This window comes from Euprymna scolopes, chromosome 9 (genome assembly GCF_053919585.1).
Source record: "Euprymna scolopes isolate OS-2025 chromosome 9, ASM5391958v1, whole genome shotgun sequence".
Classification (NCBI taxonomy): Eukaryota; Metazoa; Mollusca; class Cephalopoda; order Sepiida; family Sepiolidae; genus Euprymna; species Euprymna scolopes.
In genome coordinates, this window is record NC_136490.1 from 63,007,562 (window position 1) to 63,025,847 (window position 18,286).

An 18,286-nucleotide genomic window follows, 5' to 3' on the forward strand; every position below is an offset into this window, starting at 1 on the left:
GAAATCGCTCCAGACAAAGTATAAACCCACTTAATGTAAAGAACACAAAAATACAAAATATACTAATTCAGTGTAAAAAAAAAAAACAGCCGATGGATAGATTCCGACCCCAAAACAGCAATATCACTCATAGAATGTTAGGATTAAAAGCTAAAAGGGAGCCAAAGTTACGACGCAGCCGAATGTAAACCTAAAAGTCCACTTTCTACTTTCCTTAAATGGTAGAAAATTAAGTATCTCAAAGTAATTGCTGCTGAAACATGAAAGTTAAAACAGATTTATTTTTTGATGTAATTTATTTGTGTGTGTGTGTGTAGGAGTCACCACTTATCAAGGCCAAAAGACACTTGAGTAAAAGAGTTGAAGATGAGATTAAATAATTGCCAGTTGAAAGATGAGGAACAATCAATGGTATGAATTAAGTTTCATTACTAATGGGGCAATTTATAACAAGTATCTGTCAATATTAGAGTTGAAGACAACTATGTTGTAATCTACACGGAAGCAGTTCCAATTATGTATTCTACAGTCAGGAAGCTTTTGCAAATTAGCTTTGTTCATGGAAATTCCACCTGAGCTCAGGATATGGAAGAAGAAAAGAAATGTTTTCCTGTTATAATAGGTAAATAAGTTCTTGCTGTGAATGTCTAACAAGGAGGAACTATAGATTGAAGCTCAGTTGAAACTTGTAAAAATTCCCAGCTTTTTTTTGGGTGTGAAATAGGCTATGGCTCAGTGACAATGATTACAAATAAAATCAATTTATTGTCATAGGAAATAATTTATATAATAGATCAGAGTCAAAATTTTTATAATTAAAAGAAGAAAAAAAAAAAATGAAAGAAATAAATGTTCTTAGAATTTTATTTTATGCAAAAAAATACTTCTAAGTATTTTCAGGCTGAAAGTTTGGTTCAAATTTACTAGTACAGGGTGACCCCCTCAAAAAAGGGCCTTGTGTACACTTAATAAAGTGTACACGGGGCCCTTTTTTTTGGGGGGGGGGTCAGGGGGGGGGTCACCCTGTATTACCGAGACAAAGACTGTAATTTGTAACGATCATCCTTAAATGAACAGCACAATTTTAGCTTTTTATTAAGGAAGAGTTGTAAAAAATATTAATCTAAGTTCAGGTGACAAGTCCTCCCAGCTATTACCACTTTCATGGCACTAAAAAACAAGGTTTGCTTTGTTGTTTTATGACAGAACAACCCTTTTCAGGTGATTTAATGCCGAATCAAGTAATTTTGGTAAAAGTTTGTATGCTTCAAGTTATTTATATCTTTAAATATCTATTCATGGTGTTTGGTCCGAGTGTTTTGTAGAGAAAATTTATTTTTGTTTAGGGCTTTGCAGAATATGGTTGAGTTTTGAAAAGAGAAAGGGGGGGGGGGAAAGCAATAACATCAATATTTGGTGCATTTAAATCTGGACACTATATCTTCAAACAGCCTGACCAGGTAGCACAAAACTTCAAAAGAGGGGAGGACTGATTAAATTATTGAAGTTAGTGGTATTCATACACATAGGAAAGTTTCAAAAGTTAGAGCCCTATTTTGTAACTTGGCTAAAGTGTCAGAATCCTCATATAATAATAGTATCCCATGTTTACATAAAAACACCCCCCGCTCCAACCCAATTCCCGGTTACAATTCTGGCAGACATTTCTAACCAGATGAGATTTTATTTGTCAACTTTATTTCACCTCTTCAAATATATGAAAAAACACAAAAGAATTTAATATTCAAATAAAGATAATTATAAAACATAAAATAATAAAACACTTGTATCATAAATTAATGTTTTTAAATATATATGAACGATAGTTTCATCATTATATTCAATGTAACATCCACTTTACATGCTGACATGCATTTGATGGTTTTTCAAAACCAACTTCAAAAGTAAACTATCTCTGGATTTATTTTTCTATCTCTCAAGTCCATTCTCATCACTTCCTCCCATACATTCCTTCGCCTTCCTCTGTGAATAAAACCCAATTATTCTACATCTGCTAACCCCAAAACTTGTTTATTCTTTCCCTTTGGCCATATGTTTGAACTCTCCCGTTCAGCACACATCTCTGTATACTGTCCAGATTTAATCTTTCTTTGGGGTCATCAGATCCAAAGCTGTCTTTAAAACTCATATTACACATCCATGGTCTCATTTTTATACTATTTCTCCATGCAACGTGTGTCCTCAACTCTAACTAACCAGGTTTCACTTCCATGCATTGTGTTTACTGTTCAATACCGTTATTTAGAAAATCTACATGAAAAGCAGAGAATATAATTGTCAGAACAATTATGTCAGGGCATATTCAATAAAGCATTTTTTTTCTTTAAAAAGTCTAAATTGATACAAAGACAAAACACTATTAACCCAGCAAAAAACACACCGTATGAACTAATATAATAAATAAACTAATGTTAAAATTACAGTAATATGCAGGTACATAAGGTCAACAAATAATCCTCCTTACTATAATAATAACTGTTGATAGATATCTATATTTTTATGTTCATAATTTCTGGTACTGATTAACCATATATATATATATATATATATATATATATATATATATATATATATTATTGCAGGTTAAAAATATTTAAAGATAAAAACCAGCGAATTTAAGAAGGTTTATATAATAGTGCTCAATAAGAAATAGAGCAATGTATACTTCAATCACAAAGGAAGCTTTTGAAGATGTAATGGAATTTGCCACCCTCCTCTCTGACATTTCTAACTGACATTATTAGAAAATGTAGGGATGCAGTATTAATTAGTAAAAATGAACAGTGGACAAAAAAAAAAGAAGAAAAATGAAGAAAAGAATGTACCCTTCGATGTATTGATAGGTTCTTTTGATTCAGCTAACACGACAGATTTAGTAGGTCTTTATATATTATATAACTTTATTAGAGATATCGAAGTTGAGGCAATAGGTCTTTATGTGGATGATGGGCTCTGATTGTAAAAAATTAAGATAATTATTAAAAAAGTATATATATATATATTTTGATTATGAAAAATAAAATTGAATAAATTACAATATTTATTGATCCATCAAAAATTCAAACAAGGAATTATAATAAAGAAAAGTTTTTAACCCATGGATTTTCAAAGATAAGCTCTTTTAATCAGAGGATTAACATTGGTAAAAAATGCATCAATGGTTAGCATGGGTTAAGGGTTTATTATAATTCCTTATTTGATGGATCAATAAATATAGTAATTTATTCAATTTTAGTTTTCATCATTAATTTTTCCTATTTCTTCAATTGCTCTATCTAGTATATTAAACTATTTATTATCTTGATAGGTCCCAATTTTAAGATAATATTTATCTTTGTATTTCTCTCACTCTCTCTCATATATATATATATATATATATATATATATATATATATATTATAGTGTATTTGCTGATTACTGCAATTTAAAGATGTTGCACTACTACAAAAAAAAACAAATATTTATTTTTTTTGTATCTGTGACTATAGTCAGATTTAATATTAAAAGATTTTTTGGTGCTTGTCCAGAATTTCCCCGAAAAAAAAAAAAAAAACGAAAATAATGAAAAATTTGTATCATGTATTTATTTGTGATAGAAATAAATTATTGTACACCAAAAATCTAAATTGATCAAGTATTTTTATTTTTCAATAAAAATATCAAATTTTTTGGCTAAACTACAATCTCATAATGCCATCTTGAAAACAGTCTGAATGAAGGAAGAAGGGAGATAACTTTAAATAATTCAAACTGACAAAAGTTTAGAAAACCATTCTTAATGAGAATGGGGTGGGTATTGGAAAGACTGAAATTCTCTGAAAAATGATTGTCTTTATAAAAATAAAATTACATGATTTTTGGTGTACAGTATTTCCTTACCTTCATAAGTACGTACATCATACAGATTTTTCTTTAGTTTTAGTATTTTCGTTTTTTCATGGGGCGGGGAAGAATTCTGGACATTTTTTTTTAGTTTTTTTTTTTTTTTTTTTTTTTTTTTCAAACATTTCGCAATGCATCAATTATTAATTTTATATTTTCTCAGCATAAAACCAAAAATGTAAAAAAAAAAAAAAAAAAATGCAAATAAAAAGCTACAAAAAAAAAAAAAAATTTGTGACTACAAATGTTATTAATATTATTCTAATGCTAGAAAGATGTGTGATTACGATTAAAAGCCTGTTTAATGCAAGAAGAATGAGGTATTATGCAAACAGAAGTATATTACTATTTAAGAATGAACTCTATAAGAGATGCAAAAAAGGAGAAAGAAAGAGAAAGAAAAAGAGAGAGAGAGAGATGCATGATAGAGAAGTTAGTAACAACATGTAGTACAACACTTTACCTTGGATGTATACTTGGGCATGTAGTAGATCTCATCGCCATAGATACTCGCGTCATCTGGTTCCTAAAAAGCGACATGCATATTAATGCAATAAATAGCATGGAATTCTGGGAACACATCAACACAAATGCCGTAGCAAAAAAAAAAGATGAGTGGTTCACATTGTTATTAAGAAAGTCAGTAGGGGAAAAAAAATCATTGTCTGAATTTTGGCAAACGAATAATGATAAAATAATAAGAAGGTAGATTTAAAAATTAAAAAAATAAATACTTTGGTTTGGTTTATAGTTTTGTTTTACGGCATATCAACCCTTTCCAGGTTATTTAATTTTGAATCAAATAATTTTGGAAAAGAGTTTTTTATGCTTCAAGTTCTTTATATCTTCAAATATTTATACCATAGAGTTTGGTCTTGGTGTTTTGTTTTACGGCATATCAACCCTTTTTGGGTTATTTAAATCTGAATCCAGTAATTTTGGAAAAAATTCCTTATATCATCAACTATTTATTCATAGTGTTACGTTTGGTTGTTAACTTTGCAGAACATGATTGAGCTTAAAAAAGAAAAAAAAGAAAAAACAAATAACATCAACATTTAGTGCATTTTAAGTCAAGAAACCAATATCATCAGGCAGCTTGATCTGGTAGCAGTAGTAAATCAATAGTGTCATTACAGTTTAATATATTTTGTTATTCAATTCATTTATTTATATTTAAATTCCAAATAATGGTTTACATTTATTTAATCAAATTGTTTAATCAATGAGTGCTCAAATTTATTACTGAAAATATCTTTAACTCATTACGCCTGACTGTCCCATAAATAGGACACCAAATAATTTATTTTTTTAAATCTATCAGATAATATATGATAGTACTGCTTCCTGTATAATTACTCTGAAGAAAGGATAAAATTCATCTATATTCATCTACTTCTCTCTGAAAGCTATTGTGAAATTTGACTAAAATCCTATTTGCTTGATCATGTATGGAATTAAATAAATGAGTTTTACAACCATTAACTCATTCCTAGAAGTGAAATGTAACTCTTTGTGTGAACTGCTTTGCTTCTTATCATAATGTGTAAATTTTATCTTGAATGTATGGCTGCTGGATTTCTAAAATATATCAGATATACCCAATGTCCTCTTAAGAGAGTCAATATTTCGTTTTCTAAATAAAATAAATAACTTTTCCCTTTAATTTGTATATTCTAACATATTTTTAGTCATTACACAAAGCTTCAACTCAGTGATCTAAAAATGGATACCTTGGGACTTAATGGGTTAAATACGATATTATTTGATACAAAATAAAAATTATTACAATAGTCTAAGAAAAATTCATTTTTAGTTTACCGTATACACTTGTGTTTGAATCGATTCGTTTTTCACTTTTTATTTGTTTTTCCTTTTATTTTTTTTTTATTTTTTTTTTATTTTTTTACTTCTCTTCTTGGTGAGAAGATTCAGAGTGAGTAAAAAAGAAAAGAAAAAGAAAAAAAAGGAAAAAAGATCAACTTAAACACAAGTATATACGATATATGATGTCATTATAAACATAATATCAGTTTAATATATTTTGCTATTCAATTCATTCATTTATTGATTTTACAAGCTGGTTTTGTCTGCTTGTTATCATTTCTTGTGAAGCTTGTCACTTGAAATATTTGACATGAAACTAAGACAATAAATATTTAATTCATAACTTTGTTGTAAACACTTCACATTTATTCATATAAATAAACATTTAGGCAATATTGATACAAATTTATTTATCTTTTAAACATAAAAAAGAAAAGTAAGAAGAAATCAATTTGGGTCTAACCGTTATGCAAAAATAGATTGCAACTTGTTGAAAATAAAATCAGTCCATTTAAAATAACATTTGAATATGACTAAATATTTGAGAAAATAAAGTTTTTTCTTTTTTACAAAACAGAAATAGTTGTTACATTTAAATGCAAACAATAATTGAATTTAAAAAACAATGACAGGTGATAGTTAATTTATAAAATATTCCTTTTACAAAAGTAAATTAGGTAATCTTATGACCAATATTGCACATACATAAGCGATGTGTGTGTGTGTGTATAAAAAAAGATGGTACATCCATTGTGTAAAGTCGAATTAACATGAAATTTTGACTTTACCATCAGTGCAAGAAATGGACCTTTCATATTTATTCATTTAGCGTCTCAAATAATGGTCTATATTTAATCAGATTCTTTAATTAAAAAAATAATAATAAAAATGTAGATTACTTGTCTATATTCAAATTTTTATAGAGTAATTTCATTTTGGTGTAAATTAAAACTAATCATTAGCTTCAAATTAATTCAGTGTTGTTAAAAATCACTGAACTTGCATGGTTTCCTTTTTTCTAAATTCTGTTTTATTACTTTTCATTAGTTTTTCAGAATACCACTGATTAAAAAAATAAAAATAAATAAAAATAAACTCTGATCTAAAACGTATAATTAATTTTCTTTACTAATTCGGAATACTATTTTGAGATTATAAAAAATTGGAAAAAATCCTTCAATTTAGCAGAGCTGACGATTCAGTTTGTTATGTAAGTTTAACTTAAAATAGTACTCATCAGAGATTATATTTCTTCATCACCACCCTCTAAATATTCTGTTATTAATTTCTATCGAAAATAATTATAATTCAGATTACTATTGTGTAAACTGAACTATTTCAGTTGACCCCCCCTCCAAAAAAAAAACACAAAAATAAAATTAAACTATATATTTTGTTTTGTTTTTTGGAATTCTTTGAGATGGGCTTCATAATTTGTGTATTCATTCTTTTTGCAAAGTGCGATTCTCATCTTCATAGTTGTTGTTTCACCATATTTCGACAAACTCATTCTCTGGCCTTCTTCAGATGATTAATCGTGACAGATTAAGAATGTTGAGTCTTATAACTGTACACCCAGTAATTACTGCCTTCCATAGTTATTGTCTCTCTACGTTTTGGCCAACTAATTCTCTGGCCTGCTTGGGTAGGATTGAAACTGCTATTTTCAGACAATGCTCACCTGGAACCGCAGAGACCCAACGTGTCTATCCACTGCATCGCAGATAGAATGAATACACAAAACTATATTTCTGCATTTGATTTATTGCCCAAATAACAAAAAGTTGCATTATTTTTTAAAAAACAAATAACAAAAGATGGAATGTGGATATTATAAAAACAAAAGCCTGCGCTTAGTTCAAAGAAGATTCTTGGGTTTAATGACTTATCCACAGTTATTGGGTCATATATGAAATAAAGTGAGTTAATTTTTGAAAAAAATATGATTATTATTTTAGTTTTCAGTCTATTCCATTTTTATAAATAAAAAAAATAAAACATAAATCAAATAAATAATAACGAAACAAACAAAAAAAAAAAATTAAAACAGAAATATTATTATGAGATTTTGTTTTTTTCCATAGATTAGGAATTAATTTCTTTACTTCAATTTTTTCATTAACTCTTTAAAAATGTCCATTTCATTTATAATAGACCTATAATATTCGAACTGTTCTTGTAAATATTTTGTTCACAATCAGTAATCAAAAAATACTTAAATTTGTAATAAAAGAATGTGGTGCTAGTGCACTTACTGATCCGCGCTATTTTTTTAAATCGTATTTCCAAGTTTGATTAAAGTTTTATGATATGTTATTTTTTATTCAATTGTAAGGTTAAAGTATAGAATAGGTACAAAACACCCCCCTTCCCCATGTTAAGAATGGCTTTTTAAATAATAACGTTATTATTTCAGCACGGATCAATAAGTGCACAAGTACCAAGAATGCATATTAATTTTTAAGTTTTCTCATACAAACAAGAAATAATTATGCTGCGTTTACAATAATAATGTAATCAATCAATAGTTTAACAGAAAATAGATATCAGACTATTATTTTAACATAAAATTAAGTCCAGTAGATTTACCATGTTATATCTAAATAGCAATGCATCTTACACATCAATATTTGATTCTGGCTAGTGTTGGAACAATTAACCGGAGTTGGCAATCAAAAAAATCTTAACATTTTAGGGTACAGGCGTGGGAAACATTTTAGCATAATTTCCGATGTCCTTTGAATTTTTTTGTGTTTAAAACTTAACTTTTCATTGCTTGTGTTAATGATCAAATAATATTTCTTTTAAACTAAAATTTACAGATCAAAACTAATTAAGGTAAAAATGGCACAAGTGAAAAAAATATAGATGAAAATCTTGGATACAATACATAAAAGGAAAAAATAAAGTTTGTCAAATTTAAAAGAAAACTATGTCTACATTTAAAATTAAGTGAGGATTCTCTGTTACTCCTCTCTAGACGATTAGATGATTTTAGGATCATAATCAGTAATTTACAATAGAATCAGTAATTGTATCTGAATTGGGGGAATATTGGAATCGTCCCATCACTAATACTGACTAATGATTTCTTGTCTTTGCAACATGTTCTTTGCATTAAAAAAAATCTAATTAGCTTCAGTTTCTTTTGAAAAATTCTTATTCTGGCTACAAAGTTTGTTAAACTGGAGACATTTTTCTTTTATGCCCTACCTTCTACACTTTATCAAGTTATTATCAAAATTCCACTTTATTATATTTATTTAGAATACATGCTAAACGATTTATTTGTCCAAATTACTTGTAATTAATATAATCCCATAAATATACACAGTAACACAAGTTTCTGAAATGAGAATATCTGAATGTGCTACAGCATCATTACGGTTGACGAAAAAATAGCAGCTCAGATGTTTTGAAAATGTGCTGAGGGCCAAAAGTGATACCATTACGAAACTTGCCTTTGCATTAGAAGTTGCAGAGTAGCAATTGAGAGGACAGCTGATGATAAGCTAAGCAAACACCCAGCACAAAAATTGCTGTAAAACCAGCCTACACTTGGACCAAGTATATGGTCATGTTAAATGGAGACAAAAATTCACCATTGCAGACCCCACCATAGGTTAGAATTAATGCATATGAAAAAAAAGATACAACTGTTTTGCTTTAAACTATATTATCAGATTGATTATTTTCATTTCATGATTATATGAGATTTTTATAAACATTCATATAAGTAAAAAAAAAAAAAAAAAAAAAAAAAAATGAATAAATTTGCTACAAATAAAATAAGTGATATATTGTACAGTAGAAAGCATTAGAGCTATTAGTTGTAACATACTTTAAAAAAAAAATTTTCAAGTTGTATAATCATCTCAGCAAAAACAATCTACTTAGTGACAAGCAATCTGGATTTCATACTGCAATATTAACTGTTGACGTGCTGACTGTAATATCACATAGGATCAGTGAATCTTCCAATAAGAGCTTTGTTTCTAGAGCAATAGCTTTTAACATATTATAAAGCTTTAAACATGGCATGAAGAATTGTTTCACAAATTTGCTAGCTATGAGATATCTATTAATGTATTCTCAACCATAAAATCCTTTCTTTCTAACCAGTCTATAAAAGTAGTCTGAAGTTATTAGCTTTTATGTAATTCATAAAACAAGGCTGCTTTTTGTTTAAAGATTTCAAATAGTTTTTTTAACAAAAATGCATAAACTCTGAAGAAAGGTTAGTAAAATTTTATATAGATACTAACTAGATTTGCCAACTCGCAACTTTTCTTCTGCAAAGTTCACTACTTGAAATATGCAAAACCAAAATTTTAAATAATAAACATTTCATTCAGAAGTTTCTTGTAAACACAAGAAAAAAACTTTCACATTTTTTTATAGAAAAAAATAAATATTAACATTTTCATAATTTTGATACAAATTTAATATCTTTTAAATAAGACTCTAAAGAAATAGAAACAAAAAAGAAATCAATTTGTTAGAGGGAGAGAGAGAGAGAGAGAGAGAGAGAGAAAGTAATCCCTTCTCTCTGCTTTATGAAATCTTTCTAGACAGCAATGTTAGTTTAATTTAAATTACCTTCCTTGAAAATTTATGAACAAATATTTTAAGAAAGGTAAATTACTTAAATTAATGTATAGAAACACAAAACCAATGCATATATATAGGAAAAAATAGAGTAAATGAATAATACCAAACATTAATTATGAACTATTAAAAAAAATACTTAGGCAAATTAGGCATACACATAGTCGTTTGGGAGTCTTTTGTCTGTACTATATACACAGTATTTAAAAATATGTTGCATTATTGATTTAAATGACTGAGCCGTTGTGATAGTAATATAGATTAAAAAAGGAGTGATAAATGAAAAACTTTTGCATGTATTCATTTAGAAGTTATTTATGACTCCTAAAGCCAGGAGAAATATATTAGCCTGAACAAAATAAAAAAAAGAAGATTCTTTATTATTTTCTCCCTGGTAATATCAAAGGAGAGTACGAGATTATGTTCACCAAAACATAGACAATGACTTGACAAAGGATTGAAATATGGCAGGATTAAAAACTAAATAAATAAATAAACACAATAAATGATAACAAACAAAAAAATGATATGAATTTATACTTCAATGGTAAAGAAAAAAATGAAGAATGATGGTCTATAGTAATAGTCAGACACGAAAAAGATTTGAAATGAAAATGATGATTAAGTTTGATGAACTATGGATAGAACACATTAAGGATCATAATCAACCCTGGAACATGTATCAAAAGGGTTATAGTGAATTATTCGAACTACTGTTCTCATCTTGGATGTTATTCTCAATGTTTTGGCTAATGTAACCGCCGATATTCTGCAGGTGCATCATGTCAAGCTTGAGATTTTTTTCTGTATTCAGGCAGGTTGAACCAGCTTCCCTCGAAAAAGGAAGTATCTAGAAAATATCAAATTCAGTCTTCGGTTGCATGTATAACAATGTTATACTTTGGTAGGTTTAGCAGGTAGGTGTTGACATTCTCCTACATACAGCGCCTGGTATTCCCAAATGGTTACCCATCTGGTACTAATTAGGCTCAACATTGCTTAACTTTGGTGATTTAACACAAACAAGTGTGTCAACTGTAGAAACTGTATGGAATTTAGAATGTAACCTTTTATTAAATCCAAGGGTATAGCTTGTTCTTGTACCATCATCCATAATCGGGTAGAAGCCTTAAATAATTTCTTATTGTATTCTTAATATTGCCCATACTGAGGATTGAAACTTCAACCTCCACAAGACCTTAGAACTGACTATTACTTAGCATTTTATTCATACAGATTTCCGAGTTCAACAAGATATACCTGAAGGAGGTTGGAGGTTACATCAACCGAAACGTGGGAATAACACCCAAGATGAGAACAGTAGTTTGAATAATCTAAATAAAAGAAATCGTCAATCCTAATCATTACTTCGACAAATATTTTTTATATACATTTACAAATATACGTGGACCAGTAATACATTTTTTTTTTTACTGATTTTTATCCTCTGATGAAGAGAGCTTATCTTTGAAAATAAACAGGTTAAGAAAAAAGAATTTTTCATTCATGTTTTGAATAATTGATGAATTATTATAATTCAATTTTTATTTTCATTTTTAATTGCTCTATCTAGTATATTAAGCTTTTTCTTGATAGATAAAGATATATTTTTCTTTCAAGTTTTCATATGTATATAACTCAGGTTTGTATATTCCCTATAGAAAGAATGGTTAGAGAATCTACATGAAATCTAAACATGTACTCTCATAGAAGTGTTCCCAAATCTTTAAGTGCACCTCTGCTGCAGTCTATGAGGGCATAAACTCTTTAAAACTTCAAATATATCCTATTCTTATGTATAAAATTCTCTGGAAAAACAAACAAACAATGGAAACAGTCCTAAATTGTAAAACAATATCTTTTCTTTTGTATGGTATATGTGACTCCACCCTTATGTGACTCATGAGAACTTTAAATATGAATATTTGATTTTAATGAAGTTTAAATTATATATATAAGATTCAGAGAGTTTTTTCCCAACATTTCAGCTTCTTCCAGCTATATTAGGCAGCAAAACAGAGAGAAGTTAAAAAAAAAAAAAAAAAAAAAAAAGAAAGTAAAATGGTGTTAGATAATAATGAATAAATATATAGTAATCTTCATTGAATTTTGAGCAATGTAAACTACTCATAACTAATTGGGTCACAATCACTACTATTATTTGCTACACTTTGATTATATTAAAAAATTCATAAACTCTAATACAGGGTGTCACAATAAAATGTATACACTCTTTAAATAACCACAAAGCCAACATTTATTATTAGAAAGAAAAGTTTCATACATCAAAATACTGTGAACAAATATAGAAACCAGTTAATTATCGAAGATGTTCAAATCATTGGCCATTGTGGTCCATAAATAGAGAACAACGCTCACTGATTGAATCGAAAATGTTCCTAATAAGTTCAATTGGTATGTTAACACATCTTCTTTCAATGGTTGCTTTTAACTCATTCATTGGAGCTCGTTTTGTGGTGTAAACCCTGTGTTTAACATGCCCCCTACCCCCCTGACCCAAAAAGAGAAAAATCCAGGGGGTGGGGGGTCAAATCCGGTGAGCGTGGACAGTACTCAATACTTCCTCTTTGTCCTAACTATTTGTTTCGCAAGTGACTATCAAGATATGCTTTTACGTCATGATGATAGTGGGGAATTGCTACATCCTGCTGGAAGTGCCATTCTTTATTCCTAAACATCTCTTTGGAACATGGCATAGCGTATTTATGTAGACAGTTGAGATAATTTAAAGAACATATACATTTTATTGGGACACTCTCTCTCTCTTTATATATATATTTGAAAATTTTTTGGGGGGTACAGAAATTAATAATGGCTAAATACAGACCAATCAACATCATGATTTAAAACAATAAAAAATGAAAATAAAGAAAGGTTAGCTAACCAGGTTTTTATACATATATATATATATATATATATATATATATATATATATATATTAAACTACTCATGACCCATTGGGTCACAATCACACAATCACTACCATTATTTGTTCAACTTTAGTTATATAAAAAAAATCATAAACTCTAATATATGTAGAAATGGAGAATGAAAATAAAAATAATTTGTTGTTCTTTTAACAACAAAAATTGAAAAAAAAAAAAAAAACATAAAAAAATCAGAGAATTATCCTATCTGGATATCCTTGATATTTTCAGTATTCATCATAAATAAATGTTAATATAAAGTCTATGTCCTTCCTGTAGTCTTATACAGGCTATAATGTGTCAACTGGATTGTAAAATTATGTTTGAAAGTAGAAACTTTCTAAAGACACATCATGCGCTTCATTACTCATCATAAACTATCTGAGCACATCAGTATTGCAGAGTTATATGAAAACTCACTGGCATCCCGTCAATTTCCTGTTATCACATGTAAAGTCTTGAGATTGTTTAATCATGTTAAGTGTTCTAGCATAGAGCTATACAAAATATGACATAATACAAGGAAGCTGGTCAGAAGACAAAAAGAAAAGATGGATAGACAACGTTTGTTAATAGAAACCAATAAAGCAAGATTCCCTGAATTGGCAATTCCTTCCAGAGACATTGTAAGCTTAAACTTTAAATTTTAGAATGTTTTCAGAATCCAATCATATATATATATATATATATATATATATATATATATATATATATATATATATAATATATATATATATAAGCAAACATTGTTAAAAATAATAGTTTACATTTAATTATACCTTTTTATTTAAAAATATTTTAGCAAGTTTTATGAACTTTTTTGTGCGATAGTAAAATAAAAAATGAAGCTAAGTTTCATATGTAGCTACATTATTAATATAGATCAGAAAGAGAGTTCGGCCCAGGATGGACCCTTGAGGGACTCCAGCATTAATACTGTGAGCTTGAGATTTTTGCCCATCAACTACTACTCTTCTGAACCTATCAGAGAGAAATGATTTAATAATTGAGAAGACATTTCAAGCTATACCATAGCTGGAGATCTTGTGAAGGCCTTCGATATGTCAAGAGCAATTGCCCTAGAAAGGTAGCCTCTGTCGAGAGATTCACTAATCCTATGAGATATAACTGTAAGCACATCTGCTGTAGATCTAGCTGAACAGAAACCATATTGTGTGTCACTAAGAAGGTTATTTTTGCTGAGATGGTGGATTACTTCTCTATTTAACACAGATTCCAGCATCCTATGCATGACGCACAGGAGACATTGGCTTGTACTGAGAGTGAGATGAGCGATCACCTGAATTCTTAAATACAGGGCATACTGATGAGATTTTTCAGGGTGATGGAAAGCAATTCTTCTTAAGACAACATTTAAACAGTTTTGTAAGTATGGGCGCTAGTTCTGGTTGAAGTTTTTTGAGTACTATAATTGGAATACTGTCAGGGCCGGTTGCTTTGCTGGAATCAAGGTTTTTGATTAGCTTGACAACATCACATACAAATATTTGTATATCACATAGCATGTTTTCTGATACAGGAGGAAATATTGGGGGTTGGCAGCCTTGGTCGCAAAGCTGCAAAGTTCTTGACAAAGAGTTTAGCTTTGTCTGATGCTGACGAGATTACCTCAGGTCCATTGATGATGGTTAGGATAGAACGCACGCTTCTGTTCAGAATCCTGTTTGCTATTTGCCAAAACTGGTGGGAACCAAGCTGCTGCTCAGCTACTTTGGACTTGACGGTAAGTACGCCGATTTGTAACTAACACTTTGGAATTTGCAATATAGGTTCTGGAAACCGTAAAATCATCTTACACACTCTTAGTGAACAAGGCACATTGCTTACTGTACAACAAATATATAGCAGTCCTCCGGTTGGAGGTTGGCAGCCTTAGTCGCAAAGGGTAGAATTAACTGCAAAGTTCTTGGCAAAGAGTTTGGCTTTGTCTGATGCTGACGAGATTACCTCAGGTCCATTGATGATAGTTGGGATAGAGCACACGCTTCTGTTCAGGATTCTGTTTGCTATTTGCCAAAACTGGTGGGAACCAAGCCGCTGCTCAGCTACTTTGGACTTATCCTTACATCATCCGTAGACATTTATGCTGATGACACTACCATCTATGGTAGCACATCTAAGACCATAAACGACCAAATTCTCTCCGATTCTCTCTCCTCTGATCTTAAGCACGTGGTACAATGGGGAAAGGAGTGGCTGGTTACTTTTAATGCATCTAAAACCAAGCTTTTATCTTTACATCATCAATGCTTTGATCCCCATCTGGCATCAATTGAAATGAATCGCTCTCGATTTGGGGAGGCCTCAGGTTTTGGCTAGCTTCTGGGCTTGACCTTTACTCCTGATCTGAAATGGAACACGTACATCAAATCTGTTGCCAAGGCTGCTGGAAAAATGGTGGGATTCTTCTATCGATCCAGTAGATATCTCACTGTTGATGCAATTCTCTATCTATATAATAGCCAGGTATGTCCAAGGATGGAGTACTGTTGCCACATTTGGGCAGGAGCTGCTAGAAAAAACTTGTCCTACCTTGTTAGAGTTCAAAATAGACTTCGTAGCTTAGTGGGAAATGCCTTTTTCTCTTCCCTGCAACCTCTTTCTCACAGAAGAGACGTTGCGAGCCTGTCTCTACTTTATCGTTATTTTCATGGCAAGTCCTCTACTGAGCTTCAATTGATGCCCCCCCCCTCGCCAAGCTTTCATAAGAAACACTCGTCTAGCTGAAAACACTATCAATAATTCCCCCCACTCTTTATCTGTGCCTAAACCTAAACGTAGATTCCATGATCAAAGCTTCTTTCTTAGAACTGCACGCCTGTGGAACTGTCCTCAGTTTTCCTGCTTTCTACCTGACTACAATCTGATTGTCTTCAAGTCCAACGTAAACAAGTTCTTGATGAGCCGTTCCACTTAAGTTAACAAATTTACCGAATTTCCATTACTAATGATTACTATATTGTCCAATTGACTACTGTACACTCTTAACCCTTATCCTCGAGTGGTCTCTGGGTCGTGATAAGTGGGGATGCCTATGTAAAAAAAAAACCCACTACTCTATCCCACCATCTCGATATGCATCTTATAATTCTAGCTAAATTTATCAAAATATAACTGTCCCTTTATGATTTAAGACAAATCCTAGTTAGTAACACAGAAATAATACATTTAAAAATAAATTTTAACACGTGAAAAACATTCAAAGCTATCTACACAAGAACTCAATAATTTACAATTAATAATATTGCCCATGTAATAATATTTTAAAATGCTTAGCGTAATACTATTTTTATCCTATGATGCTTGCCTCACAGCTGCTTTTGAGATTTCCTCCTTTGTATCCAACTTTTGTGTTAATTTGCTTTTTTCGCCTGATAATTTGACAAAGAATCAAAAATGTTTGTGACACACGTGCAATTTAAATTATTTTTTTGGATTTTCACATAAAAAGGATTATAAGAAGAAAATAAAAATCGCAAAAATAAAAAAAGGTATAATTAAATAGAAGCTCTGTTATTTTTAACAATGTTTGCTTAAATGAAAAATGCTGCCTAAATATGCATACACACAATATATATTTATATATATATATATATATATATATATATCTCCTTTTGTTTTAATTTCCTTATCACTTTGTTTTTCTTAGGGATGGGGCATTCTACTGGACACCAAATATATTCCCATTAGTTTAGTTACTCCAACCGAGAGATCTTTTTAAGATTCTAACCGTCCCTTTAAGTGCTACTATTTGCATTTCTTTTGCACTTGGTTCATCGGGTATATTTGCCAGATAGTTTTTGAAATTCTTTTTCATTAGCCCGGTTGTTCCTATAATGACTGGTATGATTGATATCTTCTTAAGATTCCAGTTTCTTTTCATGTCGTACATAAGTTGTTGGTATTTTGTTATTTTCTCCCTCTCTGCTCTGTTATGGCCAGCATCATTAGGGACGCTTACTTCAACTAGGGTTGCTACATTCTCCTTGTCTCATATCACTATGTAAGACTTAATAGCTCCATTTTCTCGGTATCAGCTGTAGGAATTCCGTAGTCATAGTGGATAGTATATGTCTTATATGTGTGTGTGTGTGTGTGTGTGTGTACACTAGTATTTGAATGAACTTACATGAAGTGAAATCTTATATAATTTCTACATGTTTTATTTATCTTTCCAATTATTATTATTCCCATAAAAAATCAGATAATTGGGTATAGGAAAGAAAATGTTGATAAGTTGAAGTTGTATCTGAAAATAATATTTCAGAAAGTGGATGCTTCTGGATTAATAAACTTTTGTTCATTAATCTTTGAATTTTTGGCATATATTTTTTATTATTATGTAAACATTAAAAATATAATTAAAAAAAATAATGAAAAAAAAGAATACAAGGTTGTGGCGACCTGTCATTGTTAGTAGAAAGATGGTACAGCCAGATGAGATTAAATCTAAAGATTGAGTTGGATAAAAAAAAACAAAAAAAAACAAAAGCAAACAAAAAAAAAAGGATAAAGAAAGATAAAAAAAACAAAACAAAACAAAAAAAAACAACCCCATCTCCACATTATTAATTTAGCTTAGTGACAAGGAGTAGTAGCCATGGACTGAATTAATTGAAGGGAGGCAAGTCACACGCAAAGATGAGATCTAAAGGCACAAAAAAAAAAAAAATAAATACAAAGTCTGAAACAGACACTGGTTTCTGAGGGCAATCAAATCAAGGCAGGAAGAGTTGAAACAGGAATGGAAAGAGTGGATGAGTATTACTCTATAATATATTTTTCAAAGTAAAAGTCCAGAATAGTTAACAGTGAACAACTCATCATTTTAACAAGTGAAAACTAAGTTTTGGCACTTGTCCAGACACTCCCACCTCCCCTGAAAAAATAAAACAAAAATAAAGAAAAATTTGTATGATGTACATACTCGCTTGTGATGGAAAGAAAATATTGTACACCAAAAATCATGTAAATTGATC

General features: G+C 30.0%; 1 protein-coding gene across 7 annotated transcripts in view; it reads right to left on the bottom strand.

Annotated features, from left to right (window-relative positions):
* Nucleotides 1-18,286, bottom strand: part of LOC145284546 (1-phosphatidylinositol 4,5-bisphosphate phosphodiesterase gamma-1-like) — a 335,906-nt gene that overhangs the window by 45,521 nt on the left and 272,099 nt on the right. For 5 of the 7 annotated variants that reach the window (XM_080133452.1, XM_080133456.1, XM_080133450.1 and 2 more), the window contains one exon: nt 4,367-4,429. The exons of the other annotated variants lie outside the window; for them this stretch is intronic. In XM_080133452.1, the coding sequence (XP_079989578.1) occupies nt 4,367-4,429 (63 nt within the window). The remainder of the gene's footprint in view (nt 1-4,366; nt 4,430-18,286) is intronic. 7 annotated transcript variants of the gene reach the window in all.